Source organism: Coregonus lavaretus (assembly GCF_964263955.1).
Source record: "Coregonus lavaretus genome assembly, chromosome: 5".
NCBI lineage: Eukaryota > Metazoa > Chordata > Actinopteri > Salmoniformes > Salmonidae > Coregonus > Coregonus lavaretus.
In genome coordinates this window covers 58,778,612-58,795,314 of record NC_139992.1, presented here as the reverse complement: position 1 = coordinate 58,795,314, position 16,703 = coordinate 58,778,612, and the positions used below count along the sequence as shown (strand labels likewise).

At 41.6% G+C, this 16,703-nt stretch overlaps 1 protein-coding gene across 3 annotated transcripts in view; it reads right to left on the bottom strand.

Moving 5' to 3' along the window:
- Positions 1-14,967, bottom strand: part of LOC311128909 (poly(rC)-binding protein 3) — a gene marked incomplete at both ends in the record, with an annotated part of 65,265 nt that extends 50,298 nt beyond the window's left edge. For all 3 annotated transcript variants that reach the window (XM_084161140.1, XM_084161141.1, XM_084161142.1), the window contains 6 exons: positions 3,060-3,188; positions 3,622-3,753; positions 5,934-6,050; positions 6,151-6,183; positions 6,316-6,339; positions 14,893-14,967. In XM_084161140.1, the coding sequence (XP_084017266.1) occupies positions 3,060-3,188; positions 3,622-3,753; positions 5,934-6,050; positions 6,151-6,183; positions 6,316-6,339; positions 14,893-14,967 (510 nt within the window). The remainder of the gene's footprint in view (positions 1-3,059; positions 3,189-3,621; positions 3,754-5,933; positions 6,051-6,150; positions 6,184-6,315; positions 6,340-14,892) is intronic.
- Between the last annotated feature and the right edge of the window lie 1,736 nt (positions 14,968-16,703).

Here is a 16,703-nt window from a genome sequence, read left to right as displayed (position 1 = left end):
CCTGGTTGTTCTTTAAAAGTGCTTTCCTCTCAATCTTAAATAAGCATGCCCCATTCAAAAAATTCAGAACTAAGAACAGATATAGCACCTGGTTCTCCTCAGACTTGACTGCCCTTGACCAGCACAAAAACATCCTGTGGCGTACTGCATTAGCATCGAACAGCCCCCGCGATATGCAACTTTTCAGGGAAGTCAGGAACCAATATACACAATCAGTTAGGAAAGCAAAGGCTAGCTTTTTCAAACAGAAATGTGCATCCTGTAGCACTAACTCCAAAAGGTTTTGGGACACTGTAAAGTCCATGGAGAATAAGAGCACCTCCTCCCAACTGCCCACTGCACTGAGGTTAGGAAACACTGTCACCACTGATAAATCTACAATAATCGAGAATTTCATCAAGCATTTTGCTACGGCTGGCCATGCTTTCCACCTGGCTACCACTACCCCGGCCACAGCTCTGCACCCTCCGCTGCAACCTACCCATGCATGTTCTGACAGAGCTGAAAAATCGGGACCCCTACAAATCAGCTGGGCTAGACAATCTGGACCCTTTCTTTCTAAAATTAGCCGCCGAAATTGTCGCAACCCCTATTACTAGCCTGTTCAACCTCTCTTTCGTAACGTCTGAGATCCCCGGAGATTGGAAAGCTGCCGCGGTCATCCCCCTCTTCAAAGGGGGTGACACTCTAGATCCAAACTGTTACAGACCTATATCCATCCTGCCCTGCCTTTCGAAAGTTTTTGAAAGCCAAGTTAACAAACAGATCACCGACCATTTCGAATCCCACCGTACCTTCTCCGCTATGCAATCCGGTTTCCGAGCTTGTCATGGGTGCACCTCAGCCACGCTCAAGGTCCTAAACGATAATATAACCGCGATTGATAAATGACAGTACTGCGCAGCCGTCTTCATCGACCTGGCCAAGGCTTTCGACTCTGTCAACCACCGCATTCTTATTGGAAGACTAAATAGCCTCGGTTTCTCAAATGAATGCCTTGCCTGGTTCACCAACTACTTCTCAGATAGAGTTCAATGTGTCATATCGGAGGGCCTGTTGTCTGGACCTCTGGCAGTCTCTATGGGGGTGCCACAGGGTTCAATTCTCGGGCCGACTCTGATGATGTTGCTCTTGCTGCTGGTGAAGCTCGGATCCACCTCTATGCGGACGAGACCATTTTGTATACATCTGGCCCTTCATTGGACACTGTGTTAACAAACCTCCAAACGAGCTTCAACGCCATACAACACTCCTTCCGTAGCCTCCAACTGCTCTTAAACACTAGTAAAACTAAATGCATGCTCTTCAACCGAACGCTGCTTTCACCCGCCCACCCGACTAGAATCACTACTCTCGGCGGGTCTGACCTAGAGTATGTGGACAACTACAAATACCTAGGTGTCTGGTTAGACTGTAAACTCTCCTTCCAGACTCACATTAAGCATCTCCAATCAAAAGTTAGATCTAGAATCGGCTTCCTATTTCGCAACAAAGCCTCCTTCACTCATGCTGCCAAACATGCCCTCATAAAACTGACTATCCTATCGATCCTTGACTTCGGCGATGTCATTTACAAAATAGCCTCCAACACTGTACTCAGCAAATTGGATGTAGTCTATCACAGTGCCATCCGTTTTGTCACCAAAGCCCCATATACTACCCACCATTGTGACCTGTACGCTCTTGTTGGCTGGCACTCACTACATATTCGTCGCCAAACCCACTGGCTCCAGGTCATCTATAAATCACTGCTAGGCAAATCCCCATCTTATCTTAGCTCACTGGTCACCATAGCAACACCCAACCATAGTCTGCGCTCCAGCAGGTATATCTCACTGGTCATCCTCATAGCCAACACCTCCTTTGGCCGCCATTCTTTCCAGTTCTCTGCTGCCAATGACTGGAACGAACTGCAAAAATCTCTGAAGCTGGAGACTCTTATCTCCCTCACTAACTTTATGCGTCAGTTGTCAGAGCAGCTTACCGATCACTGCACCTGTACACAGCCCATCTGTAATTAGCCCATCCAACTACCTCATTCACATATTGTTATTTATTTTGCTAATTTGCACCCCAGTATCTCTATTTGCACATCATCTTTTGCACATCTATCATTCCAGTGTTAATACGAAATTGTAACTATTTTGCACTATGGCCTATTTATTGCCTTACCTCCATAATTTACTACATTCGCACACACTGTATATATATTTTCTGTTGTATTTTTTACTTTATGTTTTGTTTACCCCATATGTAACTCTGTGTTGTTGTTTTTTATCGCACTGCTTTGCTTTATCTTGGCCAGGTCGCAGATGTAAATGAGAACTTGTTCTCAACTGGCTTACCTGGTTAAATAAAGGTTAAATTAAAAATTTAAATTAAAAAAATCAACCAGCAGTGCTTGACTTGGGCAGGAGCTCACCAGAGCTGAGTACTGGCACCTCAAATTTTCTACTGCTTGAGCTCCTGTTTTTAGAATATTAGCTCAAAAGTATTGTGGAGCTCCTGCACCAAAATATAAACAGTACCGGCACCCATAATGAGTAACGGAACCTATTTCAGTCCAACAAGGAACTAGACAATGTTGACATCGATGGGATAAATTGGGGAGATAATAACTAGTTGACTGATTTGATAAAAAAGTTGCGTCTAGACCACATTTCTGAGGTAAAGCAAAATAACACTCTTCCCATGTTGTGAGATAGGATATTTGAATCAAGGATTTATTTCTAAATGTGTTGTTAATTTAAAATTATTTAATTGATTAATCCAGTTCTCTCTGTCCGAGCACAAAAATTGGTTTTGTCTTACCCCTGAAACTTTTGGAAACTACAAAGTTGTTACTGGAGAATTATTATATTATGTTCAGTCGATTATGTTAGAATTTTTTTAAACCATCACAGCAGGAGTAGCTTGGCAGGGAACTAGGGACAGGGACCGTTCAGAGTGCCAACAGTAGCATGGCTCTCGCTGTGTCTTTGTTCTGGCTATGTGGGTTTTGGTGGCTAAACTCCCTTTTTATTGAACTGAAAATGTCCTCTCCCTCCAACATACTTTACCTCCAGCATGACCACACAGATTTGTTTGACACACTGGATTATGGCTTCAGGGGTCCCAGAAATTGTCACGGCACGCTCTGTGGAATTAGGCAGCATGTCCCCTGCCACCTGAACCTGTGCCCCTGTGGACTGGGGAAAGATAGACATGGCACAGTGAGACATAGTTCCAGTTCAGTGCAATTCACTTACTGTAAATTGGCCTTATTCAGGAATTTATCTCGCATCTTGAACTCTTGATTAAACACAATCAACATGTAGAGATTACATTGGTATTGGAAATAACAACATAAGGTAACACTCACAAAGACACAGAGCCATTGACAACTCAAGTAATACGGTGCGGGGCATTGCCTAGTATGACAAGTTTGTTGGGTTTATTTAGTATGGGCAACAGTCATAAGATAGTGAAGTGAAGTATGATAAATTGAGAAGTGAGCAAGTGTACACTTCTGGTAGAAGGGTAAAGAATCAGAATGCAAACAATCTTGGTATCATCTTGATTCCATGCTCCATGTCTGATGTTCATGGTATAGCCCGCTACTGTACCTGTACTGTACCGTACCTCTCTCATCTCCTTTATCTTGGAACCTCCCTTCCCAATGAGAGATCCACACTGGCTGGCTGGCACCACCAGACGCAGAGTGACAGGGGGCTTGCTGGTGGCTGGACTGTTGCTCATGGAATTGATTATATCCTGGAATGGGAGAAAATCTGGTCAAGCATAAGAAACAGTTGCCTGTGTAAGACATATTTTACTTCGATGTTTACTACACCTTCTCTCCACGGCCATTTATGTTTCTCCCTTTTTGTTGGCAAATCGGTTTTATTGGACCACAGTAAAAGAAAGTAAAGGAGGTTATTCTTCATAATTGAAAAAATAAAAAAATAACTCTTAATTTGCCTAAATGTTAAATTCCTTTATTAAATTGGCATACCCACAGGGATAAAAAATATAAAAACCTGGCAAACTTTTTTGCTTCACATACAGTGAGGGAAAAAGTATTTGATCCCCTGCTGATTTTGTACGTTTGCCCACTGACAAAGACATGATCAGTCTATAATTTTAATGGTAGGTGTATTTGAACAGTGAGAGACAGAATAACAACAAAAAAATCCAGAAAAACGCATGTCAAAAATGTTATAAATTGATTAGCATTTTAATTAGGGAAATAAGTATTTGACCCCCTCTGCAAAACATGACTTAGTACTTGGTGGCAAAACCCTTGTTGGCAATCACAGAGGTCAGACATTTCTTGTAGTTGGCCACCAGGTTTGCACACATCTCAGGAGGGATTTTGTCCCACTCCTCTTTGCAGATCTTCTCCAAGTCATTAAGGTTTCGAGGCTGACATTTGACAACTCAAACCTTCAGCTCCCTCCACAGATTTTCTATGGGATTAAGGTCTGGAGACTGGCTAGGCCACTCCAGGACCTTAATGTGCTTCTTCTTGAGCCACTCCTTTGTTGCCTTGGCCGTGTGTTTTGGGTCATTGTCATGCTGGAATACCCATCCACGACCCATTTTCAATGCCCTGGCTGAGGGCAACAAAGGAGGTTCTCACCCAAGATTTGACGGTACATGGCCCGTCCACCGTCCCTTTGATGCGGTGAAGTTGTCCTGTCCCCTTAGCAGAAAATACCCCCAAAGCATAATGTTTCCACCTCCATGTTTGACGGTGGGGATGGTGTTCTTGGGGTCATAGGCAGCATTCCTCCTCCTCCAAACATGGCGAGTTGAGTTGATGCCAAAGAGCTCGATTTTGGTCTCATCTGACCACAACACTTTTACCCAGTTCTCCTCTGAAACATTCAGATGTTCATTGGCAAACTTCAGACGGCCCTGTATATGTGCTTTCTTGAGCAGGGGGACCTAGCAGGCGCTGCAGGATTTCAGTTCTTCACTGCGTAATGTGTTACCAATTGTTTTCTTGGTTACTATGGTCCCAGCTGCCATGAGATCATTGACAAGATCCTCCCGTGTAGTTCTGGGCTGATTCCTCACCGTTCTCATGATCATTGCAACTCCACGAGGTGAGATCTTGCATGGAGCCCCAGGCCAAGGGAGATTGACAGTTATTTTGTGTTTCTTCCATTTGCGAATAATCGCACCAACTGTTGTCACCTTCTCACCAAGCTGCTTGGCGATGGTCTTGTAGCCCATTCCAGCCTTGTGTAGGTCTACAATCTTGTCCCTGACATCCTTGGAGAGCTCTTTGGTCTTGGCCATGGTGGAGAGAATCTGATTGATTGATTGCTTCTGTGGACAGGTGTCTTTTATACAGGTAACAAGCTGAGATTAGGAGCACTTCCTTTAAGAGTGTGCTCCTAATCTCAGCTCGTTACCAGTATAAAAGACACCTGGGAGCCAGAAATCTTTCTGATTGAGAGGGGGTCAAATACTTATTTCCCTCATTAAAATGCAAATCAATTTATAACATTTTTGACATGCGTTTTTCTGGATTTTTTCGTTGTTATTCTGTCTCTCACTGTTCAAATAAACCTACCATTAAAATTATAGACTGATCATTTCTTTGTCAGTGGGCAAATGTACAAAATCAGCAGGGGATCAAATACTTTTTTCCCTCACTGTACCGGCTAATACGCCTTCATCAGAGCATGACCTACAGTAGTAAAATCAAATTGTGCCATGTTTTTATTAATCCCTGTTAGTATGCGAACCTAATTAAGACATTTTATATTTTCACAAATTTGAAGAGTGCCTTGAACTCATCTGAATATGAAGACAAAAATCAGCAACCCTCCCAAGGAGAGCACCATCTAAAGCTATTCTCCATTTGTTCTCACCCAAGCAGTGGTAGCACTCCTGCCTCTGCATATACATGAGGTTATTTAGGACAAGAGAAATGATGATACCTCCTCAAACTTATAGGCAATCATGGCAAAGGCCTTAAAGATGGCGTCTGTTGGGCCAGTGATGGTGACGATCCTCTCGGGGCAGTTGCCCTCGGAGATGTTGATTCGTGCTCCGCTCTGTGAATAATAACAGACGTCATTATGAGCAGCCATGGGATTGATTCTAATTCTCATGATGAAAGTGTATAATCGAAGAAAAGAGGGATTGACAACGCACCTCCTCACGCATTTTCTTCACTGTTTCCCCTTTCTGGAAGAAAAACATTAAATGTTTACAGTAATCTCAAGTAATTATATTTTCTCTGATTCAGTGCATCAGGTAACTATTGTTCGAATTATTGTGTTATGTACAAGTACGTGATAAACACAAACTCTTGCATACCTTGCCAATAATACTTCCAACCTCCTAAAGAAAATAAGGGAACATAAATATAAAATAGTAGATGTTATTAACATGTTAGGGTAATCTCAATGCTAACAATAAGATTATTGATAAAGCTTTGGTAACACTTTATATTAATGTCCCTTAATAAATCATTTACAAACAGTTTGTAAAGAGTTTACTTAACATTTATTTATCATTATTCCTACATTTGTAAATTAATAAAAATGAATAAGGTATTTGATCATATGTTCACAATTTGTAAAGGATTTATAATGTACTACTAATGTACTTAACCAGCTATGTAAGGGATAAACGCAGACGTTCTGTAGATTACCTTGGAAATAATGGACGACGCAGCTGGATGAGGTGGAGCCGAGTCCATTTGCGGAGTAAATTTTTCCATGTACAGAACGGAGGCGTTTATCTCACTTATACCACAGTTGCCAAAGAAAACAATATGAAAGCACACATTTGCCGGTATAAATATTTTTTCCCAGTTGATATTAAAATGTTATAATTTTTTTATAATTCATACTTTCTCATCTTCTGGTTGCTAGAGACGCGACCCAGTCATTCGTTTGATTAGTTTGATATTTACGGATGCGACCCAGTCGTTGGTTCTTTATGTTCCGTTGCCATGCTCAGTGGCAACATTCTTATTCATTGCTTGCTGCTAGCCAGCCAGCCAGCTAGTCACAACTGTTAATTATGAGGAGATCACATTGCATATCAAACACTAGGCTAGAAGCTAGCTAAATCGTTTTTTGCTAGCAAAGCTGCCAAAATGACAACCGAATTCAAAAATATCAATTGCTGAAAACGGCTGGTCAAACTAAAAACATGTGGGAGGATTTGACAGCTTTAGCCATGAAGGGGACCGGATAAATTCATGCTCATCACTGACAATGTTAGATGCTCCAAAAAAATATGTCTCTGCAAAAACAAATCAATGCTAGCTAGCTACGTTTTTATCTCGTTGGACCTGCGTTTACAGTGTGTCCAATTGCAGTTTGTGTAGTTGTTGGTTTAGGTTTCTATAAGTTTGTAGCAAGTATGGTCTGAAGGTGTAGGCACATATTGTGCCATGATTGCAAGGTGTCCCAATATATTTTCCAACTGTCCTGAGATATTTTCCTACTGTCCCGTTATCTAGCTTTAATGTCCATTCTAGAATGCCCTTCTAGCCAATCAAAAAAGAGTATTCAACAATGCTGTGGTATAAAAAAGAAATTACTGTCAACTCCTAAGATTATTTTTAGGTATTTGGTAATGGTTGATTAACCCTTTCAACACCATGTCTCCAGGTGGCAATTTCCACCTAATTGTTAATCATAGTTTGACTCACCATTTCTTTACATATTTATGAATATATTTATATACAGTGGGGGAAAAAAGTATTTAGTCAGCCACCAATTGTGCAAGTTCTCCCACTTAAAAAGATGAGAGAGGCCTGTAATTTTCATCATAGGTACACGTCAACTATGACAGACAAATTGAGAATATTTTTTCCAGAAAATCACATTGTAGGATTTTTTATGAATTTATTTGCAAATTATGGTGGAAAATAAGTATTTGGTCACCTACAAACAAGCAACATTTCTGGCTCTCACAGACCTGTAACTTCTTCTTTAAGAGGCTCCTCTGTCCTCCACTCTTTACCTGTATTAATGGCACCTGTTTGAACTTGTTATCAGTATAAAAGACACCTGTCCACAACCTCAAACAGTCTCACTCCAAACTCCACTATGGCCAAGACCAAAGAGCTGTCAAAGGACACCAGAAACAAAATTGTAGACCTGCACCAGGCTGGGAAGACTGAATCTGCAATAGGTAAGCAGCTTGGTTTGAAGAAATCAACTGTGGGAGCAATTATTAGGAAATGGAAGACATACAAGACCACTGATAATCTCCCTCGATCTGGGGCTTCACGCAAGATCTCACCCCGTGGGGTCAAAATTATCACAAGAATGGTGAGCAAAAATCCCAGAACCACACGGGGGCACGTAGTGAATGACCTGCAGAGAGCTGGGACCAAAGTAACAAAGCCTACCATCAGTAACACACTACGCCGCCAGGGACTCAAATCCTGCAGTGCCAGACGTGTCCCCCTGCTTAAGCCAGTACATGTCCAGGCCCGTCTGAAGTTTGATAGAGTGCATTTGGATGATCCAGAAGAGGATTGGGAGAATGTCATATGGTCAGATGAAACCAAAATAGAACTTTTTGGTAAAAACTCAACTCGTCGTGTTTGGAGGACAAAGAATGTTGAGTTGCATCCAAAGAACACCATACCTACTGTGAAGCATGGGGGTGGAAACATCATGCTTTGGGGCTGTTTTTCTGCAAAGGGACCAGGACGACTGATCCGTGTAAAGGAAAGAATGAATGGGGCCATGTATCGTGAGATTTTGAGTGAAAACCTCCTTCCATCAGCAAGGGCATTGAAGATGAAACGTGGCTGGGTCTTTCAGCATGACAATGATCCCAAACACACCGCCCGGGCAACGAAGGAGTGGCTTCGTAAGAAGCATTTCAAGGTCCTAGAGTGGCCTTGCCAGTCTCCAGATCTCAACCCCATAGAAAATCTTTGGAGGGAGTTGAAAGTCCGTGTTGCCCAGCGACAGCCCCAAAACATCACTGCTCTAGAGGAGATCTACATGGAGGAATGGGCCAAAATACCAGCAACAGTGTGTGAAAACCTTGTGAAGACTTACAGAAAACGTTTGACCTGTGTCATTGCCAACAAAGGGTATATAACAAAGTATTGAGAAACTTTTGTTATTGACCAAATACTTATTTCCACCATCATTTGCAAATAAATTCATAAAAAATCCTACAATGTGATTTTCTGGATTTTTTTTTCTCATTTTGTCTGTCATTGTTGACGTGTACCTATGATATAAATTACAGGCCTCTCTCATCTTTTTAAGTGGGAGAACTTGCACAATTGGTGGCTGACTAAATACTTTTTTTCCCCACTGTATGTCATCAATGGAATATTTATTAATTGTTAATGAGTCAAATAAAATATACTTCCTGATGACCTGTCCCAAGGTGGTAAGGGTTTGCAACAACACATCCGCCACGCTGACCCTCAACGCACCCCTGAGGGGCCCCTGTGTTGAGGGTCAGCGTGGCGGATGTGTTGTTGCAAACCCTTACCACCTTGGGACAGGTCGTCAGGAAGTCCAGGATCCAGTTAAAGAGGGAGGTGTTCAGTCCCAGGGTCCTGAGCTTAGTGATGAGCTTGGAGGCCACTATGGTGTTGAACACTGAGCTGTAGTCAATGAACAGCATTGTCACATAGGTGTTCCTCTTCTCCAGGTGGGAGATGGCAATGTGGAGTACAATAGAGATTGTGTCATCTGTGGACCTGTTGGGGCGGTATGCAAATTGGATTGGGTCCAGAGTGTCTTGGATGATGGTGTTGATGTGAGCCATGACCAGCCTTTCAAAGAATTTCATGGCTACAGATGTGAGTGCCATGGGCGATAGTCATTTAGACAGGTTACCTTGCCGTTCTTGGGCACAGGGACTATGGTGGTCTGCTTGAAACATGTACTGTAGGTATTATAGACTGGGTCAGGGAGAGGTTGAAAATGTGAAAAAGTTAAGACACTCGCCAGCTGGTCAGCGCATGCTCCGAGTACGCGTCCTGGTAATTCCTGGCATTTATACTGAACAAAAATATAAACGCAACAATAAAAGAACCCAGAAATGTTCCTTACGCACAAAAAGCTTATTTCTCTCAAACATTGTGGACAAATTTGTTTACATCCCTGTTAGTGAGCATTTCTCCTTTGCCAAGATAATCCATCCACCTGACAGGTGTGGCATATCAAGAAGCTGATTAAACAGCATGATGATTACACAGGTGCAGCTTGTGCTGGGGACAATAAAAGGCCACTCTAAAATGTGCCGTTTTGTCCTACAAGACAATGCCACAGATGTCTCAAGTTTTGAGGGAGCATGGAATTGGCATGCTGATTGCAGGAATGTCCACCAGAGCTGTTGCCAGAGAATTGAATGTTCAACGTCCAATGTTCAATGGGCGAACGTTGTTTTAGAGAATTTGGCAGTACGTCCAACCGGCCTCTCACCTGCAGATGACGTGTAACCACAACAGCCCAGGACCTCCATATCCGGCTTCTTCACCTGCAGGATCATAACTGACTTCAGTGGGCAAATGCTCACCTTCGATGGCCGCTGGCACACTGAAGAAGTGTGCTCTTCATGGATGAATCCCGGTTTCAACTGTACCGGGCAGATGGCAGACAGCGTGTATGGCGTCATGTGGGCGAGTGGTTTGCTGATGTCAACTTTATGAACAGAGTGCCCCATGGTGGCGGTGGCGGTGGGGTTATGGTATGTGATGGCATAAGCTACGGATAACGAACACAATTGCATTTGATTAATGGCCATTTCAATACACAGAGATAACGTGACAAGATCCTTAGGTCGATTGTTGTGCAATTCATTCGCCACCATCACCTCATGTTTCAGCATGATAATGCACGGCCCCATGTCGCAACAATCTGTACACAATTCCTGGAAGCTGAAAATGTCCCGTTTTTCCATGGCCTGCATATTCACCAGACATGTCACCCATTGAGCATATTTGGGATGCTCTGGATCGACATGTACGACAGCGTGTTCCAGTTCCCGCCAATTTCCAGCAACTTCGCACAGCCATTGAAGAGGACCGGGACAACATTCCACAGGGCATAGTCAACAGCCTGATCAACTCTATGCGAAGGAGATGTGTCGCGCTGCATGAGGCAAATGGTGGTCACATCAGATAATGACTGGTTTTCTGATCCATGCCCCTACCTTATTTTTAAGGTATTTGTGACCAACAGACACATGTCTGTATTCCCAGTCATGTAAAATCCATTTATTAGGGCCTAACACATTTATTTCAATTGAATGATTTCCTTATATTAACTGTAACTCAGTATAATCTTTGAAATTGTTGCATGTTGCATTCATATTTTTGGTCTGTGTAGCTCATCTGATAGGCTCGCATCCCTGGGCAGCTCGCGACTGGGTTTCCCTTTGTAATCCATGATAGTTTGCCAGCCTTGCCACATCCGACGAGGTCATAGCGGGATTTCTTATAAGCATCTGGATTTGTGTCCCGCTCCTTGAAAGCGGCAGCTCTAGCCTTTTGCTCAGTGTGGATGTTGCCTGTAATCCATGGCTTCTCGTTGGGATATGTACGTACGGTCACTGTGGGGACGACATCGTCGATGCACTTATTAATGAAGCCGGTGACTGATGTGGTAAACTCCTCAATGTTATCGGATGAATCACGGAACATATTCCAGTCTGTGCTAGTGAAACAGTGCTGTAGCTTAGCATCCGCTTCATCGGACCACTTCCGTATTGAGCTCGTCACTGGTACTTCCTGTTTGAGTTTTTGCTTGTAAGTAGGAATCAGGAGGATAGAGTTATGGTCAGATTTGCCAAAGGGAGGGCGAGGGAGAGCCTTGTATGCGTTTCTATGAGTGGAGTAAATGTGATCTAGAGTTTTGTTCCCTCTTGTTGCACAGGTGACATGCTGGTAAACATTTTGTAAAACTGATTTCAGTTTCCCTGCATTAAAATCAGCGGCCACGAGAAGTGCCATCTAGTGGATTTGCATTTTCTTGTACCTCAGTTGATGATTAATGTACATCCTCATAACCCACTTATAAACCATTTACTAATTATGAATAAACTATTTTGCAGCCCCTAATCTAAAGTGTGACTATATATACTTTATAAGCGTTTATAAATTACTTACCACCTCCCAAAAGCTAGCCACATTAGTAGACAGTACCTGATGCTCCACGCTAGCCTAGCATGCTGACAAAAATGGCAGTTTAATTAAAAACGAGCAGTATTTCAATCCTCTCGATATTGCGTCTTAGATAATGGTAAATTAGGAGTACAGTGACACCTTCCATCCCTGGATTGGGGTACATTTTCAAGCCATATCCCTTGTTCGTCACCGCGGTGGCATAGGACTGAACTTCAAGTCGAGTTTTGGATAACTAAGCACAGTAACATAATTCAACAAAAAATATGCTATTCTGTTCTTTTGAAATACATTTTCTTAATATCATAATGTTTCTTTAGACTAGCCTAAATGAAAAATGTATTTATTTGTGATGGTGTATATTAAATGGATTTCTTTGTTAAAATGTAGACGCCCCAAGCGTCATTGGCAGCTATTTGTATTAATCGAGGCCCGGCTATTCTAGTGTTAAACGGCCATATAGCACTGCACATATGCTTTTGCTTCAAGTGCAAGTTGCTGAAGTTGAGGATCACTTGTGATTTATCAGGCCTTTGTTAATGGCTGCAGTTATGAAGCTTATGAAATATGTAACTGAAATTGTTCAAGCAAGTGTCAGGTACTTCCTACTAATGTGGCCAGCTTTTGAGGAGTAACAAGTCATTTATATAGTATACACTGAGTAAACAAAACATTAAGAACACCTGCTCTTTCCATGACATAGACTGACCAGGTGAAAGCTATGATCCCTTATTGATGTCACTCGTTAAATCCACTTCAAAGATGAGGGGGAAGAGACAGGTTACACAAGGATGTTTAAGCCTTGAGACAATTGAGACATGGATTGTGTATGTGTGCCATTCAGAGTGTGAATGGGCAAGAGCAAGACAAAAATATTTAAGTGCATTTGAACGGGGTATGGTAGTAGGTGCCAGTTGCTCCGTTTTGTGTCAAGAACTTCAATGCTGCTTGGTTTTTCACACTCAACAGTTTCTCGTGTGTATCAAGAATGGCCCACCAGGCTGTTCTGAGGGTTCCTAATGTTTGGTATACTCACTGTATATAGTGCAGATTAGGGGGTGCAAAATAGTTGACTAATAATTAGTCAATGGTTTATAAGGAGCTACATTAATCATCAACTGAGGTATTAGTAAGTGCATGTACTCACATTTACAAATGCACTCATTATCAATAAAAAAATATCTCATTCATGAAATATTATAAACACATTCATAAATATGTAAATAAATGCTGAGTCAAACCATTAATCAACCGTTAACAAATGCCTTATAAATAATCAAAAGAGTTGACAATAACTCCTTTATAGCTGGTTTATAAGTATATTATTAATAATTTACAAATTGTGAACATACTATGATCAAACACCTTATTAATTATCTCATAAATCAATAATGCATAATTTAAATAGTGTTAATAAATGCGTAAATGACTTAAAATATTGCTTATTGACATTTACAAATGAAGGAACAACTATTAATACATGGTAAGTACACTCTTTATAAACTGTTTATAAATGGTTTATTAAGGGGCCTTAATATAAAGTGTTACCACAGCTTTTTGAGGCATCACTTCATATTCACTTGCAAAGATCCCAAGTGAGAATAACAATGTACTTGCAAAGGTCGTACAGCTACCCAATCTAATTGTTGCCAAATTAAAATATGCACACAATCACTCTCTATCATCTTGGTCTGGTACAGTACGACTAGGGAAGCCGGGCAGTGTTGGCTTTGAGCGCTAACACTCTCTCACCTCTCCTCCATGGTGCTCAAAGTCACATGCATTCAGCCTCACCCAGAAGGACAGCAGCTGAGTCACCGGCAGCCAGCTTGCCAGTTAACAACAACAAACATTCCAACAACATTTCCATCTAGCTTCTGTTTGGTTGTGAGATAACATTGCAGTGTAAGAGATTACTCTTTTTTATTTGAATTGATGTTTGTCCTTTATTTTTATTTTTAGATTTTATTTTAGATTTTATAAATGATACAAAACATACACATACAAATGAAAAGGTGGTCCTCTGTAGCTCAGCTGGTAGAGCACGGCGCTTGTAACGCCAAGGTAGTGGGTTCGATCCCCGGGACCACCCGTACACAAAAAAAAATGTATGCACGCATGACTGTAAGTCGCTTTGGATAAAAGCGTCTGCTAAATGGCATATTATTATTATTATTATTATTAAAAGATCATACAAACATCAACTACATCACACCTGCCCAGACCCACTGGCACACACCCCCATCATGCATGTGACCTCTACGCATAGTCACTTTAATAACTCTACCTACATGTACATATTACCTCAATTACCTTGACTAACCGGTGCCCCCGCACATTGACTCGGTACCGGTACCCCCTGTATATAGCCTCGCTATTGTTATTTTTACTGCTGCTCTTTAATTATTTGTTACTTTTATTTCGTATTATTTTATATTGTATTTTTGTGTGATGTTTTTTGGTATTCTTTCTTAAAACTGCATTGTTAGTTAAGGGCTTGTAAGTAAGCATTTCACTGTAAGGTGAAACCTGTTGTATTTGGCGCATGTGACAAATACAATTTGATTTGATTTGATCTCCAAAGCCCGCATGATTTTATTACTTTTTTGTCAAAATGTAGTGTTGCAGAAACGGTCTGACAAGGTGAAAGGAAAACGTTCTCTTCATGTCATGATTCCATGTTCTGGGTGAGCTACTTAAGTCAGGCATATATCAACTATTATCTAGGTTACTCTTCCTTAACCAGTGATGTATGAAGACTAGAGACTGCTTACTTTGCCGTGCATGAGGAGGCGGATGGTGAGGGTGACATTGAGGCCGCCCTCTGGCTGGACTTTGTTGGGTTCCATACTGGGAGTGGAGGTGAAGAGAGGAGGAGTGTGGTCGTGAAGAGGGTTTCCTCAGGAATGGAAGGAGTGTGATGGTACAGTAGCCAGCAAGTCACCTGCAACACAACAAGGAGATACCAACATACCCAGAAAGGTTAGGTCAATCAATCAATCAACTAATCAAAGTTTAGGTCATGTGACTGATTTTAGACATGAGTACACAATTCTTCCATCCACAACACGACAATAATAACCATTCATGTTGGGTCCATTTAATTTGGATTCCAGACAATTTAGTAAATGTAATTTCAGTTGACATGAAGGAGATTGTCTATAATAAAATACAAAAAGTCAATTTGAAATCTAATTGGGTTTCATTCCAGCCATGTACTGAAATGGCTGGAATTGACTTCAATGCTGGTCTGATCTGCTTGAATAGATTTAACGGATCATCTTCATGAGAGCTTATAACACAAGGGGAGCACCTCTCAAACTCTAATCAGGACATGCTTCTCATATGTTGTTACAAGTAGGATCAGATGAATCAATAAGAAAGGTTTTACAACTAACACATGAAATTAGTGACCATCACAAGTAGATCTCAACTCAATCGTACACTTGCCACTGTACTTTTACCGTTCTTAAAACACCTTTAACATCTGGCATGGCAGACAGACTTCTCAGCAAGAGGGGGTTTTCAGTACACCAGTGCTGGAAAGTGAATTAAAGCCACAGTCTAAAAATGAGTTCAGCAGCCTTGCTAAGATCCTATATTCATATTTCACAGGACTGCACTGAAGCTCAAATTGCATGGTGACAGCAAATGCATCACCTCCACACTTGGCTATGAATTTCAGGCAGGGTTGGGGAGTAACGGATTACATGTAATCACTAACATGTAATTTGATTAGGGGAAAAATTGTAATCAGTTGTGTTGACAGCTAAAACATTGTTACAGATACTTTTGAAAACTAGATGATTACTTCTGGGATTACTTTTCAATTCAGAAAGGATGTTTGTGAAGGGGACTTGTATTCTCAATGACATTCAATTCCTTTTGGTCTTCTTCTAATGCCTCTAAAGGGGAAAGTAATCAGATTACGTTACTGAGTTTGCATAATCTAAAAGTTATGTTACTGATAAAAAATGTGGACAGGTAACTAGTGAATGTAACAGATTACATTTAGAAAGTAGCCTACCCAACCCTGATTTTGGCGCTTCCAATGTTGACTTCCTCATTCAAGCACCACGAACAAAGTACAGAAAAAGTGTCCAAGCTCACCTGAAGTCCATACAATGTAGCAGTTTACACACACTACATTACCAAAAGTATATGGACACCTGCTCGTCGAACATCTCATTCCAAAATCATGGGCAATAATATGGAGTTGGTCCCCCCTTTGTTGCTATAACAGCCTCCACTCTTCTGGGAAGGTTTTCCACTAGATGTTGGAAGATTGCTGCGGGGACTTGCTTCCATTCAGCTACAAGAGCATTAGTGAGGTCGGGCACTAATGTTGGGAGATTAGGCCTGGCTCGCAGTCGGCATTCCAATTCATACCAAATGTGTTTGATGGGGTTGAGGTCAGGGCTCTGTGCAGGCCAGTCAAGTTCTTCCACACCGATCTCGACAAACCGTTTCTGTATTGACCTCGCTTTGTGCACTGGGCCATTGTCATGCTGAAACAGGAAAGGGCCTTCCCCAAACTGTTGCCACAAAGTTGGAAGCACAGAATCGTCTAGAATGTCATAGAACA